This window comes from Bos taurus, chromosome 7 (genome assembly GCF_002263795.3).
Source record: "Bos taurus isolate L1 Dominette 01449 registration number 42190680 breed Hereford chromosome 7, ARS-UCD2.0, whole genome shotgun sequence".
Lineage (NCBI taxonomy): Eukaryota > Metazoa > Chordata > Mammalia > Artiodactyla > Bovidae > Bos > Bos taurus.
In genome coordinates, this window is record NC_037334.1 from 101,898,931 (window position 1) to 101,918,014 (window position 19,084).

General features: G+C 37.6%; 2 protein-coding genes across 3 annotated transcripts in view; one reads left to right on the forward strand and one right to left on the reverse strand.

Annotated features, from left to right (window-relative positions):
* PAM (peptidylglycine alpha-amidating monooxygenase) overlaps positions 1-19,084 on the forward strand; it is a 333,859-nt gene that overhangs the window by 148,342 nt on the left and 166,433 nt on the right.
* Positions 16,049-16,506, reverse strand: LOC107132672 (small ribosomal subunit protein eS26-like). The gene has a single exon (XM_059888841.1). It carries the CDS (start codon positions 16,394-16,396, stop codon positions 16,049-16,051), a length of 348 nt encoding a protein of 115 aa, XP_059744824.1. The 5' UTR covers positions 16,397-16,506.

The following is a 19,084-nucleotide window of genomic DNA, read 5'->3' on the forward strand; positions in this document are numbered from 1 at the left end:
ACTGGACTGTGACTGTCGCTTTCCCTGTTTTAGATATACAGAGGATTCTCAAATCACTGCTGTCATGTGTGCAAAGTGTTTCAGTAGGCATGAAAAGGCCAGAATTAATTACACTTTTCATCCAGGCAGTGCCAGGATTTATGTGTGTCATTAAAAGGTAGTCTTCGTTTGTAAAGGGCTGCAGAGAAAGGGGAAGACCTGGGTGTTGTAGAGCTGCCATGGCTGATGACTCATTGCTGCAGATAACATTCTGGTTTTTTAAATTTTCTTTCTATTTTAAAGTACAGAGAAAATAAAAGTATTCTACAGATTGGGGAGAATTCTTTTGAAATTGATGTTCGGAAGCTCTAAGAAAATACAGGATGTCTTTTTTGGACTGAGGATTAACGTTCGTTTATTTGAATACCTGTGTATGGTTTAAGTATCTGTAAATAACTGCTGTTGTCAAATTGGCCCTCACCCTTCACCCCTGCCCATCCACAAATGACCAGGCAGGTGACTTTTCTGTATGTTTAGTTATTAGCATCCTGGCCTTTAATTTGGTACGGTCTTTATTTAGTTAGTACTTAATAAAAAGAGATATCATCAGATTGGGAATAGGAGAGAATGGTGATAGTTACTCACTTATGAAGTGTGCTTCTTCATGTCTGTTCTCACTTTCAAAAGTGATTTTCCCCCTATATTTGCTTAAAATGACTTTATAATACTTTTTAAAAAATACTCACTAATTAGTCTTTAAGCAGTATTTTCCTACAGAAATATCATTATTTTCTCAAATAATCATTTGTTGTAGTTCATTATTATTCTGTGTTTTTTTTTTCCTTCTCATTATTTTACAGTAAAAACATTTAAATTATTTATCAGTAATAAAAATAGGTAACTGTTTGGGGTGAACATTCTCAGAAAGAGTTCCTAGAGGAATTGATTATAAAAGAATGAAAAGGAACTCGATTTGCATAAGATAAAATGTGTTATCTCAGGTTTTATAATCTTACAATTATCAAAAGAACTGGAAAAAAGAACATATATTAATAAGTAGAGTACAGCTTGTTATTTTGCACTGTCTGCATTCTGCTTTGCTGTCTGTGTGCAGTGAACATTTGCTGGTTGCCTTTCCAGCATACCATCCCTCATTGCTTCTTCTCTGAAACCATATCCTACCTACCCAGGATCCAGAGATGGAGCACCTGGACTAGGATTAGCAGATCACTGCATTCCAGTTCCCCTTCCACGGTAACTGATTCAGAAGAAGGTGTGGGACCTAGACCAATCCAGTGAAATCTTAGGACTTTGGCTGGGAATGCATTTTTTTGTTGCATGTAAGCAAAAGGCGTCTATCTAGTCTTAGGGTCTGCTGAGTTCTTGAGAGGAGCCAGATCTAGAGTAAAACTAACATCATAGATGGCAATGCAGGTTCTCGGTGACATTGCTACTTACGGAGTTATCCCTTGTGTTAGCCTTTTTCATTTCAACCAGACTGAGTTGGATTTTCTGTGACTTGTAACTGAAACCGCCTAGCTGGGCAACTGATTTGATTGTTCTGTTTGGTCAGCTCAGAACCGGTTGTTGACTGTTTCTTCTACTTTTCCTGGCCCTCTCTGTTGACCACGTGTCACAAGTATTTACTGACTTGATCTGGCTGATATATATATATAGGTCATATGCCTCATACACTTTCATGCGTGCGTGCATGTTAAGTTGTTCCAGACATATCCGACTCTTTGTGACCCTGTGAACTGTAGCCCTCCTCTGTTGATGGCATTCTCCACGCAAGAACACTGGAGTGGGTTGCCATTTCCTTTTCATGGGATCTTTCTGACCCAGGGATCGAGCCCTTATCTCTTATGTCTCCTGCATTCGCAGGCAATGGTAAAGATACCACTAGTGCCAGAAATGATAATTATACCCCTATTGAGTATACCCAAGGAGAGATGGAAACAGAAATGCTTTTCTCCTGAACTTTGTGTTCTTAGTGAGAAAGATCTAGAACTGTGATGAGTACTTTTGGTGAAAGAAGTATTCTTTTCTTAAAATGCAAATGAAACTTAAGTTTAATACAGATCCTTAAGAGGAAAGAGATAAGAAGGCGAAGAAAGAAAAAAAAAAGAAAAACTACTAGAGGATGGAAATAAACTATGAAAAGGAATAAGAATAATTGGCCAAAATACATGGAGAAAATGATAAAGGACAAAAATAAAAGGAGAAAGAAATCAAGAATAACCATAATATGAAGACTAGAACATTAAAAGAATCATATAAGAAAAAAAGGAGTAAGAAAAACATGGAAACAAAGAAGGGCCTTGAAAAGTTAAAATATGTGTGTTTTTGTTTTTAATGGCAGAAGATCAAGAAGAGCAACAAATGTTAAGGAAAGAAGGAACTGAGAAGCTAGAAATTGAGTTGGTAACTAGGCAGACCAGGTTGGTTGAAGAGATATATTCACCCAACAGATTTTTTTTTAATAAAGTAAATCTTAAGTTTTGGCAATAACAAATGATGCATCAATTAATCTGATTTGAGTGTTTTCCTTGGGGAACTTTAGATTGTTAGGCAGGTTTGGATAGAGAAACAAGCAGATATTGAGTAGAGATGGAAGGAACTGTAGCTATAATACAGGTAGTACACTAATTAATTCTGTTGATGCAATACAGATCTAGATCGGTGTCTTACCAAAGAATATCCAGTCATGTCAGACCTCTGAGATGCAGTCCATTCAGCCATCCCATAGACTTCAGAGCAGCCTTAAAAGGCTTAAAAATAGCTTAAAAGGCTTAAAAATTGCTCCCGTATAAACCAGCTTCAGAGAATCTAAGTAGTTTATTTCTATGTCAATTTTATATTCAAAGTGGGCTCGCTATTTCTTTTTTATAACTTAAAATTAAAAAAAATTTTTCTTTCTTCTTTAATAAATTTCTTGTTAATCAGTGTTTTTCAGGCATTGGCAAGATGAGGGAGACGAGCAACCAACTTTTAAGTAGCCTAGAACAGAAGTAAAGTGGGGCTTCCCTGATAGCTCACTTGGTAAAGAATCCACCTGCAATGCAGGAGATCCCGGTTCGATTCCTGGGTTGGGACAATCCTCTGCAGAAGAGAATGGCTACCCACTCTAGTATTCTTGTCTAGACAACTCTATGGACAGAGGAGCCTGGGGGGCTACAGTTCGTGGTGTCGCAAAGAGTCAGACACAACTGAGCAACTAACACTTTAAAGTAGAATCTGGTGTCTGATGTCACTGACTTCAAATTCCAGATCCTTGAAGTGGAGATATTTTGAGACTCTTTTTTAGCACATTTTCTTCTTCATTTGATTTTCTTTCTACCCAGGGACGCTGTGGGTTTTTGCTGTCACCAGCTCTCATATCAACCAACAAAACAGTTTGATAAACTGCCAGCTCATGATCACTGTAAGGTGCTATCATCAATTTGATGTGTTAACTCTCCCATGGAGGTTTGGTTATAAAATAAATAAAGCATAATTACAGTGATTTTACATCAAGTATAGAATCTCAATCTAAGCCAAATCTAGTTGGCTAAAATGTAGGCTTTGGAACCAGGCTGACAACATTTTTGTTACAGCTCTTGCAGTATCAGTTCATGAATTTTCTTAACTAGCTGGCCCTGCCTCTTCTTCTATAGACACAATAATAATAGTACCTACCTAGGATAATTCTGGAGAAGGCAATGGCACCCCACTCCAGTACTCTTTTCTGGAAAACACCATGGGCGGAGGAGCCTGGTAGGCTGCAGTCCATGGTGTCGCTAAGAGTCGGGCACGACTGAGTGACTTCACTTTCACTTTTCACTTTCATGCATTGGAGAAGGAAATGGCAACCCACTCCAGTGTTCTTGATTGGAGAATCCCAGGGACGAGGGAGCCTGGTGGACTACTGTCTATGGGGTCGCTCAGAGTTGGACACGACTGAAGTGACTTAGCAGGCAGGCAGGCAGGATAATTCTGAAGACTGAGCAAGGTCATACCAGCGGCATTGTTTAGTTGCCCTGTATATGCTAAGTTCTCCCAAAATATGAATTCATTGTCATTTTGTGAAAGAACCTTAAGAGGAGAAAGAAATTACCAGCCCTTATACTTTTAGTAATTATTTCATAGGGTAGATAAGACATCATAATAATAGGAAAGGTGGCCAGTGAAGAAAAATAGATGGTTTGAACCTGGGTGAGAGAAATGTGGGGAAAATAAGCAAAGAAGTAAATCTTTCGGTGTGCTTATTCTTGAGTAATTTCCATTAAAAATGGCCCTTATGATCAGAGAATGAACACTGAGAACGGATGTTTTTCTCAAAGTTCTCATATATCTTTTATGCTTAGAAAAGAAGTTATCAAAAGCAGTTCATCAGTATGAAACTTGAATTTTTTTCTGTATTTATTTGAAGTCAGCCTGTATTTCTTCACTCTGCTGAGAACTTTGTACATTGACCTTACTAAAAAATTACTCTTGTCTAAGTCCTTTCAGATCCTGTGTTTACATAGCATTTTATTTAATTGTTGTTTGTGCCACATATGTTCTCTGCAGTCTTGGTTTAAGGATTCACAAATGTAAATTAATATGTAAAAAAATATAATTTTACAAAAATTATTTTCTCTTGAACCTAATAACTCTAAATCATGTGATAATTGAATTTCTTTCTATCAGGATGTGTTAGGCTGTCATTTTCTTCCCTTATTTTGGGAGTGATTTGAGAACTATGAAGGAAAACACTTTTTCCTTTCTGAACCGCTTGCAAATTCTGGTCTCATTCTGCGCTTATCTTTTGAAGAGTCACAGATCATGCTTGAAAATCAGAAGATGGTCTTCCTCTGTGCTCCTGAGCACAAATATCTATCACCAGGAATGAAAGAAAACCGAAGAGTTCTGAATTTAAAAATCAGACACCCTAGAGCAACAAGTTGAAAAACTTGAAATTAGAGCCTTAAATTTTCACTTGTTTCAAAATAATGGTGAAAGAATGTAGTCACTCAAATGAAACCAGAATGAAGAAAATACTTCCTACAAAAATTTTCTCAAGAGCTTCTCAAAATCCTTCTCTTTGTTTTTGCTTTTTTTCTCCCCCGTGAACAACCATTACAAAATGTTTACTAATATATTTTAACTTTTTAATTTTCTAACGGAAGAAGGGAAAAATGTCCCTTGCTGCCACAAGGCATGTGCAATCACATGATAAGAACCTAGCTCTTATACGCTTTTCTTACTGTACTAGTTTAGGAAATCAGTTTTAAAATATCAAGCTGTTATCATAACATCACTTATAAACAGCATTTTCTAAGGATTTGTGTTTATCAAAGAGGTAATACATAATGCAAGGTAAATGCAGAATTGTGGTGCTTTCATTTTCTTATGTTGAGAATGCTGATTAAACTTTTTCATGTAAAGTCATTTAGTTGTACAGAAGTTTGGCTTATGACTGACTTGGGGGTATATTGTAATTTAAATCTAGCTATTTTAAATTCAGTCATTATAGGGGAAAAGTTTCCCCAGCCAGAGCTTAAAATTCAGGACAAGGTAGGAAAGGAGCCCAGAAAAATGAAGCTTTACTGGAGTAATTTTTAGTTCTTTGGGGTTTGTAATTTACTTGTCTCCTTTCTAGTTATTATTATGTAATATTTGCATTAAAGAAAATAAAAACTCTTGTTTTCTTTTGAGCACAAAAATAAAAGGAAGGGAGACACCCCACCCTTCTATGTTTCCAGTTTCCCTCACAGGTCAGTTTGACTTTCAGATGAAGCCTTATTACACAAAAGGAGAAAATTAGCGTCAGCCTCTGGGCATCAGCCTTAGGTTAGCTGTTCTCCTCATTGTAGAGAATGGATCCGAAGCAGCTGGGCAGCACCCAGGGGCAATTCCCACCGGACTTGAGAGCTTGAACTTGCAACTCCGCCGTGGGTTTCCTGACCACCTCTGAGCGTTTGGCAGTCACGTTCCTTTCTGCCTTCTGTAGTCCTCTGACCTGCCTGCCACTACACAGCATCCTCTTCTGACTCAGTCTGTACACTAGAACAGACATGGCTGATGGGATTTAACTGAGAGAAGCTGTCTGGACAATATTAAGAATTGTGAGGCCAAAGTTGTGAAACACCTCCAGTAGCCCGTCCTGCACTACAGTGAAGAAAAGACCATGGGTGAAAACTGGTTGCATTAAGTCATTGTCTTACAATGAACAGTATTCTTGGTTTTTAGTGTTTCTTTTTCCTCTGTTCTTCATTATTTCTCTCTTGATGAAAATCTAGAAGCATGGTGATCTTGCTATTGAAGAAGGGAAATCAAGAAATATCCAAATTCTGGACTAGTATGTGTTTTTTATTTAGAAACACGTAGGCAATGTGTATAAAATGCCAAGATTTGGAAAAAGAGCAGCAAAAGAGATTAAAATGGTATGCCCTTTCCCTTCCCCAAACTGAGGAAGAACTATTACTTCTTTCACCAATAGAGAAGCTAATGGCAAAGAAAATTTAGTGATTATTAGAAAGGAAGGTCACCAGGCCCTTGTTTTGTTTTCTTAGCTGTGTCATATTGTTTTTTTCCTCTTTCTTTTTTGGAAGTTCAGGATTGGTATCATGTAGGATGCTATTTGTCAAATTCTTAAGTTGTATTTGGACTTCCCTGGTAGCTCAGATGGTGAAGCGTCTGCCTACAATGTGGGAGACCTGGGTTCAATCCCTGGGTCAGGAAGGTCTCCTGGAGAAGAAATGGCAACCCACTGCAGGATTCCTGCCTGGAAAATCCCATGGACAGAGGAGCCTGGTAGGCTACAGTCCATGGGGTTGCAAAGAGTCGGACACGACTGAGCGACTTCACTTTTCACTTCACTTAAGTTGTATTTATTTATATAATTCACCCCTTACTTTATTAGCAAGGCTCAATTATACAAATAAATAGAATACCAAAAATGGCTCTTGTAAACAGCTGAAGTCTCATGTAGTTCACTGCTAATTATGTAAGTTTAAAGTATGATGCTTCCTCCTTATTTTTACTAAAACCTATTTAATGTCCATTTAGGGAAGATTGAACTATTAATGAGGTTTGCTACTGTGAAAATAATCTAAACGTCACATATCTGAGTTCAGTCTTGTAAATAAATAAATATATATATACACACACATATAGAGAGAGACCATTTTTTTCCTTTTTTTTATTAAAAATGAGAAACAGAAAGGAGACTTCTATTTTCAGTTAATGTTTGATATTTTCAAATTAAAAGGATACCTAAAGAGGATATTAGGAAAAATAGCTACGGTATGAGTCTCCCTTATAATCACCTATTTTCTTAATAAGATGTAGAGTCCCTTTTTTTTTTTTTTTCTTGGTTAATTGTTTAAAGGAGCAAACATTTACTCAGTGCTCATTATGTAACACTACTGTATTAGTCATTTCACAAGCATTGTCTTACTAATTCTCATAAAAACTTTGTGTTCAGGGTACAAATATTCCAATTCTTTTATATGAGAAATTGAAACTCAAGGAGGTTAAATAAGCTGTCCATATCCAAATAGCCTGTAAATTAAAGAACAAGGATTTAAATACAGTTTTACTGGAACCTGAGATGCGTGCTTATTCCATAATTCTCTGCTGCCGATCTGTTAATGGCCTATGTGTTTCTCAGAAAATGTTACTACTATGTATTTTTCTATGTGCATTCATGTGTACACACACACGTATTTTTTTATTACACATATGTTATAAAATAAAAGCTTTCTTTAGTTAAAAAAAATCAAAATATAAATTATTGGCTCCATCCTAAATTGTTCAATAACTTTAAAAATTTTTTCTCATGTCTGTCTAGAAAGAAATGATGCTAATCTGAATTCTGATAAAATTCTGAGAAAATATTCCTGATAAAGGCTATTAGAAGACATATTGTAGTCAACCTAGTTCAGTTTAACACAATTTTGAATTATCCCTGTCTAAATCTAAGCCAGAGATTAGAAAATTATTTCTTAAAGTGTCAGATAGTAAATATTTTCAGCTTGCCAGTCAGCCATAAGGTCCCAGTTGTAACCTCTGTAGTTAGAAAGCAGCCGCAGACAATATGTAAATGAATAACTTGGCTTTGTTCCAATAAAAAACTTTATTTACTGAAGCAGGCAGCTACCCATAGACTCTTGTCCCTTGATCCCCGATCGAAACCACTACATATGCCATTTAGGCTAATAAATGGATTTAACCTTCGACATCTCATTAACTGTGTCTTCTGATTTACAGAACATGGAGAATAAAAATACCCATGTATGGTTAACAGCACTATGATCTTTGTTCCTTAGGTAGCTATTCAGTTTTTATAAGTAAATGGTCACACAAGAGTTCTTTTATTTGAAATACTGTGTATCATACTTCTCCATCTCGCTAAGTGGCAATTCCTGTCTTACAGTTTCTCTAGACCAAATAGACTGGGGTCTTTCTTGGCTCCTCTTACTCACACCACTTAAATCATGTGCCAGAAAATCCTGTTGGTTCTGCCTTCCAAATATGTCCAAAATCCAGCCCTTTGTCCCCACGCCTACCTTTCCCACCCTGGCCCCTGCCCTAGCCTCTCATTCCTGGATCTTGAGGAGATCTCTCCTAACTGACCCGCCTTGCGCTCTTACATCCTGAGAGCCCGTGCTCCTTCCTGCAGCCACAAGGATCCTATTAAAACAGAAATCAGACCACATTACCCTTCTCCAAATACCCTTTTAAGAGCTTCCCATACCCCTCACATTTAAAAACAAGACTTTATTTTGTTGTTCAGTGGCTCAGTCGTGTCGGACTCTGCGACCCCGTGGACTGCAGCACGCCAGGCTTCCCTGTCCATCACCATCTCCCAGAACTTGCTCACACTCATGTCCATTGAGTTGGTGATGGCATCCAACCACCTCATCCTGTCGTCCTCTTCTCCTCTTGCTTTCAGTCTTTCCCAGCATCAAGAAATCTTTTCCAATAAGTCCGCTCTTTGCAGCAGGTGGCCAAAGTATTGGAGGTTCAGCTTCAGCATCAGTCCCTCCAATGAGTATTTAGGGTTGATTTCCTTTAGGATGGACTGGTTTGATCCCTTTGCAATCCAAGGGACTCTCAAGAGTCTTCTCCAACACCACTTTAATTGTATTTAAGTTCAAAAGCATCAGTTCTTTATGGCAACCTCCAAAGGGCCCCTGATAGCTCAGTTGGTAAAGAATCCACCTGCAATGCAGGAGACCCTGGTTTGATTCCTGGGTCGGGAAGATCCCCTGGAGAAGGGAAAGGTTATCCACTCCAGTATTCTGGCCTGGAGAAGTCCGTGGACTGGACTGTATAGTCCATGGGATTGCAAAGAGTCAGACACGACTGAGCAACTTTCACTTTCCAAAGTTATTTCTCCTGCAGTCTTTTTCCACTCCTTTGTCTCTTATCCCTTATTTCTCTTATAAATTATTACGGGGATAAGACATATAACAGAAATAAGGGATGAAAGACTAGAGCTAGATCAGAACTCTAGCACTGCAGCTTGCAGCTTGCAAGATCTTAGGCGAGCTGCTTATCTTTTAATGAGCTTCAATTTCCTCATCTGTAAAATGGGGATAATAACAGTTCTCACCTGACAGGATTGTAGTTAAGTGAATTATATGTAAAGCCTAATACCACTCAGGAAATTACTAGTTACTGTTGTTTTTGCCCTAAATTACATTTACAGAAGATGAGTTAAGGCATGTTATCAAGTAATTACAGCAAGGCACCAAAGTACCTTAGAAGAGTTGAGACAAAGAATTACAGAGGATCAAGTTGAGCATGAAGAAGGTGATTGCAACAATACTTCAGTCAGGACAACAATTAAAATTTTCCAAAGTATATTATATAAGCACATTGTGTGCTAGGTCGCTTCAGTCATGTCTGACTCTTTGCAACCCTATGGACAAGAATACTGGAGTGGGTTGCCATGCCCTCCTCCGGGGGGTCTTCCTGACCCAGGAATGGAGTCCACATCTCTTCCATTTCCTGCATTTCAGGCGGGTTCTTTACACGGCACCACCTGGGAAGCCCTATACACGCAGATAGAGTCTGCATTTTTTTCTTTCTTCTTTAGGAAATCTCTGTGGAGGCAGTAGTATTTGGAGAATGTAGTTCATGAGTAGAGAGATTTGGAAACAAACATTTGGAATCTCTATAAAAAGCACCATCCTAGAAATAGTGCTATAAACAGACGATATAATCAGAACCTCAACTTTTGTAATTTTGTCTTTAAAAGAATCTGGTAGGTACGATTTACTAAGAGAAGAGTTACGTACCTTTAGGCACCAAAACCATCACTATCAATCATGTAAAACAAATATTCAAAATGAAGTTGATCAAAATACATTTATAAAGCAATGTTTGATATATCAAATAGACTCCAAAGAGGAAATGTGTAAAGAAGTTGAATATTTTAGTCAATAGAATAATTTAATATATTTAACACATAGTAAATGTAATTTAACATATATATATATAAAATTTTACATTGTAGAAAGAGAATATACATTTCTGAATGTATATAAAATATCCTAAAAATCACATAGCTAGACATTAAGAAACTTCAGCTTACTACAGTAGAGTTTTATAGCTCTTATCCTCTCTGATGATAACCAATAAAATTAGAAATAGACCATGGGGAGATGCTTTGGAAAACAGCAACTTAGAAATTAAGGACCATTATTCTATACAATCCATGAAAAAAGGAGAAAAACAAAACTGAAATTATAAATTATCTATAAAGTGTTGGCAAGGCAAATACTTTAATAACAAAACACATGAGACCCAGCTAAAGCAGTATGCAGAGAAAAACTGATGGCCTTAAATTCTTTTATAATGAAAAAGTAGCATAAAAGTAAGTTTAAATAGATAATTCAACTTAAAAAATGAAGAAAGCAGCAGTTAAATCAGCAAAAAGAAAGATTAAAGATAGAAGCTGAAATTTATAAAATAGGTCAAATAATAATATAAATGAAATAAGAAACCATTTATTTGAATATCCATTAAAATGGATAAGCTCATGGCAAGCCTAACTAAAGACTAAAAACTACAAAAATTATATATTGTTAGAAAGTATAAAGAAAACATTTTAGATATTATCATTTGTACCTGTGTTGGTATATTTTATAATCTTGAGGAAATGGTGATTTCCTAGAAAATAATTAGCTATCCAAATTGACCTAAAAAGATATTTAAAAAACTGAACAGACCACTAAGTATAGAAGACGCTAGGAAGGTTAAAAAAAAAAAAAAAAAATATATATATATATATACACACACACACACACACATACATACAAACTTTTAAAGGTAAGAATTATTTAACCAAGAATAGACTGAGAATGAGTAAAAACATGACAGAAAAAAGACTAATATGCCAAATATATAAAGCGGTCCCACAGACTACTGAGAAGGCAAGCCACCCAAAAGCAATGAAGGATATTAGCTTTAAATTAACAGAATGGAAAAGGCTTACTTAAACCCTGTTAATCATCATAAAAAAGAATCATAAAAAACTAAAGAGAAAAAAATAAAATACCCTATTTTTAACCCATTAACGTGGCAAAATATATTAAAGAGAACTATAATAGAGCTTATAAGGATGAAAAGACATGGGCAGGCTCATACATTGTTGGTGGAGAATGCATTGCCACAGTCTTTTTAATAAAATTATCTGGCATTGTCTTTTAAAGTAAAAATATTTGTATCTTAAAATTGTGGGAGATCATTCTATAGAATATTATGCAATAAAGGGAAGTATTAGGCACTCAGTCATGTCTGACTCTTTGCGACCCCATGGACTATAGCCCTCCAGGCTCCTCTGTCCATGGGATTCTCCAGGTAAGAATACTAGAGTGGGTAACCATTCTCTTCTCCAGGGGATCTTCCTGACCCAGGGATCAAACCCATGTCTTCCGCATTGTGGGCAGATTCTTTACTGTCTGAGCCACCAGGGAAGCCCTTAGAATATTATGCATTAAGTGTAAAACTAAGATGGGTCTGTTGTCTTGCCTTAGAAGAACTTTCATTGTGCATTAAGTGAGAGAAGCAAACTGCAGAGTCATGTGCAGAGTGTGACCCAATCTTAATAAATTAAATAACAAAATGTCTATATTTATGGGTCTGTTTGGATATACATTTTTGTACAAGCATGGAGGAAGTTGGAAAAAGGCACTTTAAGCTTGTAAACTCTGGTTCCCTTGGAGAGGCAGTGGAGGAGTATGACAACAGATTTTTTAGTGTATATCCAAATTATCTTATCATTGAAAGAATGTCTATTTTATAGTTGCTAAAATTTAACAAAGAAACAAACAATATCACCAGGAAAAAGAATGCCAACAAAAAGAATCATCTACTTTCTTGGTATAAACCCCTAATGTTCTAGAAATCTCTAGAGGGGTTTTCCACACAATGCCTCTGATTGATAAAATTTTAATTCCTATTTCTCTGCTTTGCAACAGTGCTATTAAGAGAGCCTGATTAATGAATGAATTTAGAAAATTTGGTACACGTTTAGAAACAAATAGAGCCAGATTTGTAGGGGGTCATTCTTCTATTATAGTCAGTCTGAAGATATTTGCGGAAGGCAACCATGCATATCTTTCCACATTAGCAAGAAAAGTGATGTTCTTTGCACTTATTAGCCCCCAGAAAAATCCTCTTTCTTTCACTTATTTTCAGATTTATGTAGTCTGAATTAATATTTCAATAACCCTATTCAAGAGGAACATTTGGAGCTATTCCACATGAATGTTGTATTCTTTAAGCAGAAGTGCAGAACATACTCTTTCTAGGCACAGATTGCTTTTCACAGATAATGTATTCTACTTAATCATGTATAAAGGGACAAATCTGATTTACACATTTAAGGCATGGCTCTGTCTTAGCATGCAAAAGTCACCCCCCCCCCCAACAACCTCAGAGCATTTTTAAAGAGGAATGTATATAAAAACAGGGAGTACATTGCCTCTATATACTGCATCATCCTCCCAACTCAGCTAATCCAGTAGTAAATGAAAACATTTGCCATGGCAACATCGATTTACAAAGGGCAAATGATGTTTCTGTAAGATTAGAATATTTCCTCTCATGGATCTCAGAGGTACACACAGTTAACACTTTAACACCCTTATTTAATAATTTTATGTAAGACTGAAAAAACTTTAATAGATTATTTTTAAATATTTTAATTCAGAAATAGAATCCAAAACAGAACAACAAACTCTTAACAAAAGCTGAAGTCAAATTCAAGGCAGGCAGAAAAATACCACTACAATATTTTAGTCTTTATGGAAATAAATGTTTTTCATTTTGTGATAAGCTGTACTGAACTATGGTTAATCATTTGCTTCCAGCTGAATTATCCTTTTGCTATGAGGATGCAAATTCTGTTTACCTTACTGTTTCTACAATTGATATTGTTAGCTATAATATTTAGCTTCCCCATTTTGGGTATGTTAAAATACTACATTCATCTCCTTAATGTATTTTTCATAGATGCTAAGGCAGTATTCACAGATATTTTACTGTTGTGGTTTCATCTACTTGCCTTGGACTTTAAAGGCAGACACAGTAGATGCAAGAAAGAAGATACATTGGTAGCCTGGGCAAATGCAAGAAAGAAGTGATTGTAGTGTGGTCAAACAAGTTTAGAAGTTAACAAATAGTTTCTGTATTGTTTTTCTGCAGTCATAACCGCTCTGTAATACAAAATGGGGAAAATTGTGCTCAAGGGTGAGGAAATTAAGTTCCTGCCCTGAATATTTCAGAGTTGAGAGTAAAAAATTTACCTTACTCAACATGAATTCTTTGACTCTGCTAGAGGTATATACTGTTCTATTTTCTACCTAGAGTTTAGTTGACCAGCACAGTAAGCTTGGGTCTAGAAGTCCACGGCTGTTGGGCATAAGGAAACTTTTAGTCCTTCAATCAATTGTAGCAGGAGTCAGTTGAAATAAATAAGGTACTTCACACCGTTCCTGCCCACAGTATTCTCTTTCACTTCTGTTTGTGGTAACCTGAAGACCTTCTACAATAGCCAAAGAAATCTGAAGTGCCACTGAAGCAAATAAAAGCCAAATCTAGCACTCTTTTAACGCTTCCAAGTCTGCTGCCATTGGAAGACTCCATGTTATTTATTTCCTCACTTCGCACAACATGTATTCCCCAAGATTTAAAAAAAAAAACATGTCAGTTGTCCAAAAAAAGTTGACAAATATATGAATCCAAGCTCGTTTTCTTCCATTTTTAAAATAAAATGTCTAAAACCTATGTATTATGGTTAAGAACTTTATAGAGGACAGAGATTTGCAAACCTGTGAATCACTATGTTATGAAGGAGGACATAAGTTGAATGATCTAGAGTCTTCGTTGTGATGTCAATTCAAGAAATCATTGATTTAGAATGAGTTTTTTAAAGTATATTTGAAGCTACTAGTGAAATCCAGGAGTATTGAAAATATATAATTATTAGTAGAGTTAACTCAGGCATATATAAAATTTTATAGAAATTTTGCTCAAATATTGAAATGTAAACAAGATTGAAATGATTTTTCCAACTCTTCCTTTTCTAAATATCTGTCTGCCAGACCATTTTCTGAAATCGTTTTTAAACATAAAAGTTTTATAAAATGATCTAACCAACGTTTTATTATATATTATAAAATAATCATTGTAATACCCACGTACAGCAGTCACAATAATGTACCTAACCTATTGTGTAGTGCAAATGAATAAACTAGCCTTGTTAGCCAGCCATTATTTATAGTATTACTTTTGTGGGCCTAGGGGAGAAATCTGAATTCCATCTGAGTATTAATCACTAGAGGAACAAATCTCTATTTCAGGACTCTTCATTGAAACATCATCTCCACCTCTATCATTCTTGAGATATACTGTCAAGTTCCTTACGAGGAAAGACTTACCTGTCTTGTTCATCATTCTGTTCCCTGAGCCTAAAAATGATGCTGTGTTCCAATAAAGATTATTTGATTATTTTTTTTAGAAAGGAGGGAAATTATCTTCATATCAAGAATTTTCCTGTTCTGCCCCAGTATTCCTAAGCATGTGCTTGGACACACACACACACACATATATACCAGTGACTGTAGTATTTTTTGTGTCTCTGTGTGGATCATGACTTAGGAGTCCCCCGCTGCCATGCTTTTCATATGGAAGAAATATTCTGAAGTTCAATGTTTTTATTTTAACTACTACCTAACTTTTTATTCCTGCATGATATTTTCATTTCTATCAGCTTATTTGAGATATAATTTACTTAAAAATTCACCAATTTTAAATCTACAACTTGATGAATGCTGGCAAATAATATGCAGTTGTGTAAGTGCCGTGAAGACATGATAAAGACGTTTGTTTCACCCCAGACATCCCCTCATGTCCCATCATTCCCCCTCACATGCCTTTCCTCATCCCCATCCTGTATCCCCTGGCAACTGCTGATGGTTCCATCACTGGTTTAGCCTTTTATAGATACACATGTAGATGTAACACAACAGTGTGTTTGGTGTCTGGCTTCTTTCGCTTAGCATGCTGCTTTTGTGATTCATCCAAGACATTGTGTTTATCAGTAGCTCATTTTTATTGCAAGTCGTAGCTGTGGGGAAGTCTGGACTCTAGTTCAGGCAAGACTGGCTCTAGACCTTGTGCTCTTAAACCACTCCATTCTCTTATTGCTGTTTTTCATTCCATGCGATTTTCTTAATCATCTCTGGTCATGCTGTTCTCCTATTCAGAAATCTTCAACAACTCCTTATTCTGATCAAATACATTTCCTAGTTCATTTTTTATTTTAATTCTCTACCCTGTGGTCCCCATCTGAATCACTTTTCTTCATATTTCCTGCTTTACTTTTTTCTGAGTTCCCTATTTTCTACCACACTCAGCCTGTTTATTATTCCCACCAATAGATGCCTTTGAATCCCCTGACATTATTCTTTCTGCTTATTGTAATTTCTTTGCCCTGCATCTTTCACCTATTTTTTTTTTAGTGTAATTTCCATTTTATTGTCCTTTCATAGAAACCAATATTTCTTTCAGTCTTTAAGGACTTGGATCCTTACATGGGCTTTGGTGGAGGACATGGGGCTGCACCTAGAGGTCTAAATTTGGGTGCAGGTGTTTGATCCTTCCGGGCTTCCCAAGAGTGATTCCTGACTACCTTGCTGTGAATGGCACAACTCAGGCAGTAATGTAGTTTCACATACAGCTTGGGAAGCACATGGGCATCAAAAACACTCTCTTCAGAAATGTCCCTGACGGCTGCGGCCTCTACGATGTTCCTAATGAGGAACTTCTTAATGGCCTTATCCTTGGGCACGCATCGGGCACAGCTGGTGCATCGAATAGGCTGCACGTGGCTGTGGCCCTTTTTGGCATGACCATTGTTCCTTCTTTTCTTGGTCATCTTGGAAGTGCGGAGGCGAGAGAGGCCTTCTTCACCTAGTGAAATCTTGCCTCATTAAAGTACAGAATCTGGGTCCCTTTCCCCGTGAACCTGACTAATCTCCTCAGAGAGATCTGATCTAGTGCTACAATAATTTACACTGTTCTTATAAACCTATTGTATTGTCACTTGCCGTGATTCATTCCCATGTTTTAAATCTGTCCTGCTTAAAGAAAGACTCTCTGAAACTAATGACTGCATCTTATTCAATCTTGGTGCATATTTTTGTCAGTTAATGCTCATGCTGAGCAAACAAATATAATCTACATTGAAATGAAGCCAGCTCATACCTCTCCTACAGACAAGATATTATTTTCACAGTGTTTTATACCATGTCTTGCACATGAAAGGTACCCAGTGAATATTTGTTGATTGGTAGATCTTCCTTGAATCTGTACCTATTTTCTTCTGCTCCTGGGGACACATAGGAAAGCAAGTAGAGTGATGACCCCTATGATATACTAAGGGTCGTCTGCCTAGCTAAGTCTATATCCCAATTCCTTGCAGAGTGCCTAGTAAATATTTATCAAGAATGGGTTGTGTTCTTTAGTCAAGGCTCAGAGCACATTGGCAGGTACAGATTGATTCAGTAGTTAAATATCTCATCTCCTTGCTTAAAATGGTTGGAACCACATTAGACTGTTTTACCTCCTTAATGGTCTGTATTCTAGGTGTCTACAATTCTTTTCATTTCTTCTTTTGCAATGTCTTCCAGATTTTTGCCTTTTTGTCCTGAGCCAGTGGCTTTCTTTATTCCCTGTCCTTCTCCATTCCTGGGTCCTTGCTGTGTCCTTGCTGTGCTTGCTCTCCCCTCCCTGTTTGCCCTGGGTAACGCCTTCCCAGCTTTCAGATCTCAACCTAAGCCTTGTTCTCTTGGAGAACCTTTCCTAACCATCCCCTCTGTCTCTCCTCCCCTCTCCTGCCTTTCAGAGAGCTGTCATAGCTCCCACAGCTCCTCCTGCCTCTGTTTCAGAATATCCTTCACAATTGCGATTTTTGCCTTTGCTCAGCTCATTATTCCATTCATACCTTTCTTTCCTCATCAGACTGAAGACTTTGTAAGAGAAGGAAACACATCTGTCTTTGCTTATCATTGTATCCTCCAGGTCTTGTCCAGGTCACTAACAGAAGCCTCAGCATCCATTTGTGGGATACATGGACTGTGAACGTATGGCTGGAGAATGAGTGGATCTCCACTGCCACTCCCCCATTAACAGCTGTTGTTGTTTAGTCCCTACGTCGTGTCTGCCTCTTTTATGACCTCATGGACTATAGCCCGCCAGGCTCCTCTTATCATGGAGTTTCCAAGGCAATAGTACTGGATCGGTTTGCCATTTTCTACCCCGGGGGATTTTCCCAACCCAGGGATCAAACCTGCGTCTCCTGCATTGCAGATGGATTCTTTTACTAGTGAGCCACCAGGGAAGCCCCTTCATGTTACGGACTTTACCTGATTTGATAGCAGCCATCTCCGGGTTTGGTTCCAGACTCCACTGGGATCCCCCTCCTGCTATATCCTCATTGCTCCTCCTCAGTTTCATCAAAGTGTTTTTCCTAAATGACGACACTCATGGTTTTATGCCCCATATCTCAACTCATTCACCTTGACCAATATCACATCTAAACAGATCAAATCTAAGTTCTCATCATCACCCAAGCTCTTTTATTATCTGGCTTAATTCAGATTTATCTGACTTCCTTTTTCACAATTCCCTAAATTGTCACCTTTGTGCCTGTTTGTCCATTCACCAGCTTATTTCTGCTTCCACCATGCTTACTCCCCTCTCTGGGTTTTGTTCAAAGACAATTTTTCAGCTCAGGTCTTTTTCTTACCTTTGTTTATCTGACGTCTTCCCCTTTGGAGAGACTCGACTTCTTTGCTCAGGGCCTCTCAGATGCTAAGAGAAAACTTGGTCATTTCGTTTTGTTTCTGAGCTTCCGTTTGATCATTTTTTAACATGTTAAGAAATGCCAAAGCATCTGCATTGTATACTACATGCTCCACTGGCCTCTCTCAGTGTACTTTCCAGTCCAGCCTCCTCCGGGCGACTGACCTTTATGGGTGCCACCCAAAGGCTCTGTTGCTCTCTGGCTTCTGGCAGCCTTCAGTCAGTGGGAGGAACTGGCAAAAGATGGGAAAGCAATAGGATGACATCAGAGTATTTATTTTCTTGGTTCCTTTTCTTTATTTGATATTTATTTTTCTTTATTTATTTGTTTGGCTATGTCTGGTCTTAGTGGTGGCATATAGGATCTAGTTCCCTGACCAAGGATGGAACTGAGACCCCCTGCTTTGAGAGCGTGGAGTCTTAGCCACTGGACCACCAGGAAAGTCCCCAGTTCCTTTCTGTTGAGCAACAGCTTGACAGTGACTGGCGTTCTCTCTCTACATCATAGCTATGTCATCTCCTACGGTAACAATTTCTGGATTTGGAAACTCTCCTTCTTCTTCACTCATACGTCTTTGAGTGGCAACAGCTTCGGTTCAGTTCAGTTCAGTTCAGTCAGTCAGTCGTGTCTGACTCTTTGTGACCCTATGAATCGCAGCATGCCAGGCCTCCCTGTCTATCACCAACTCCTGGAGTTCACCCAAACTCATGTGCATTGAGTCAATGATACCATCCAGCCATCTCATCCTGTGTCATCCCC

What these genes read in the sequence shown, in the direction of transcription:
- LOC107132672 (XM_059888841.1), bottom strand. Translation starts at nt 16,396, where the DNA reads ATGACCAAGAAAAGAAGGAACAATGGTCATGCCAAAAAGGGCCACAGC.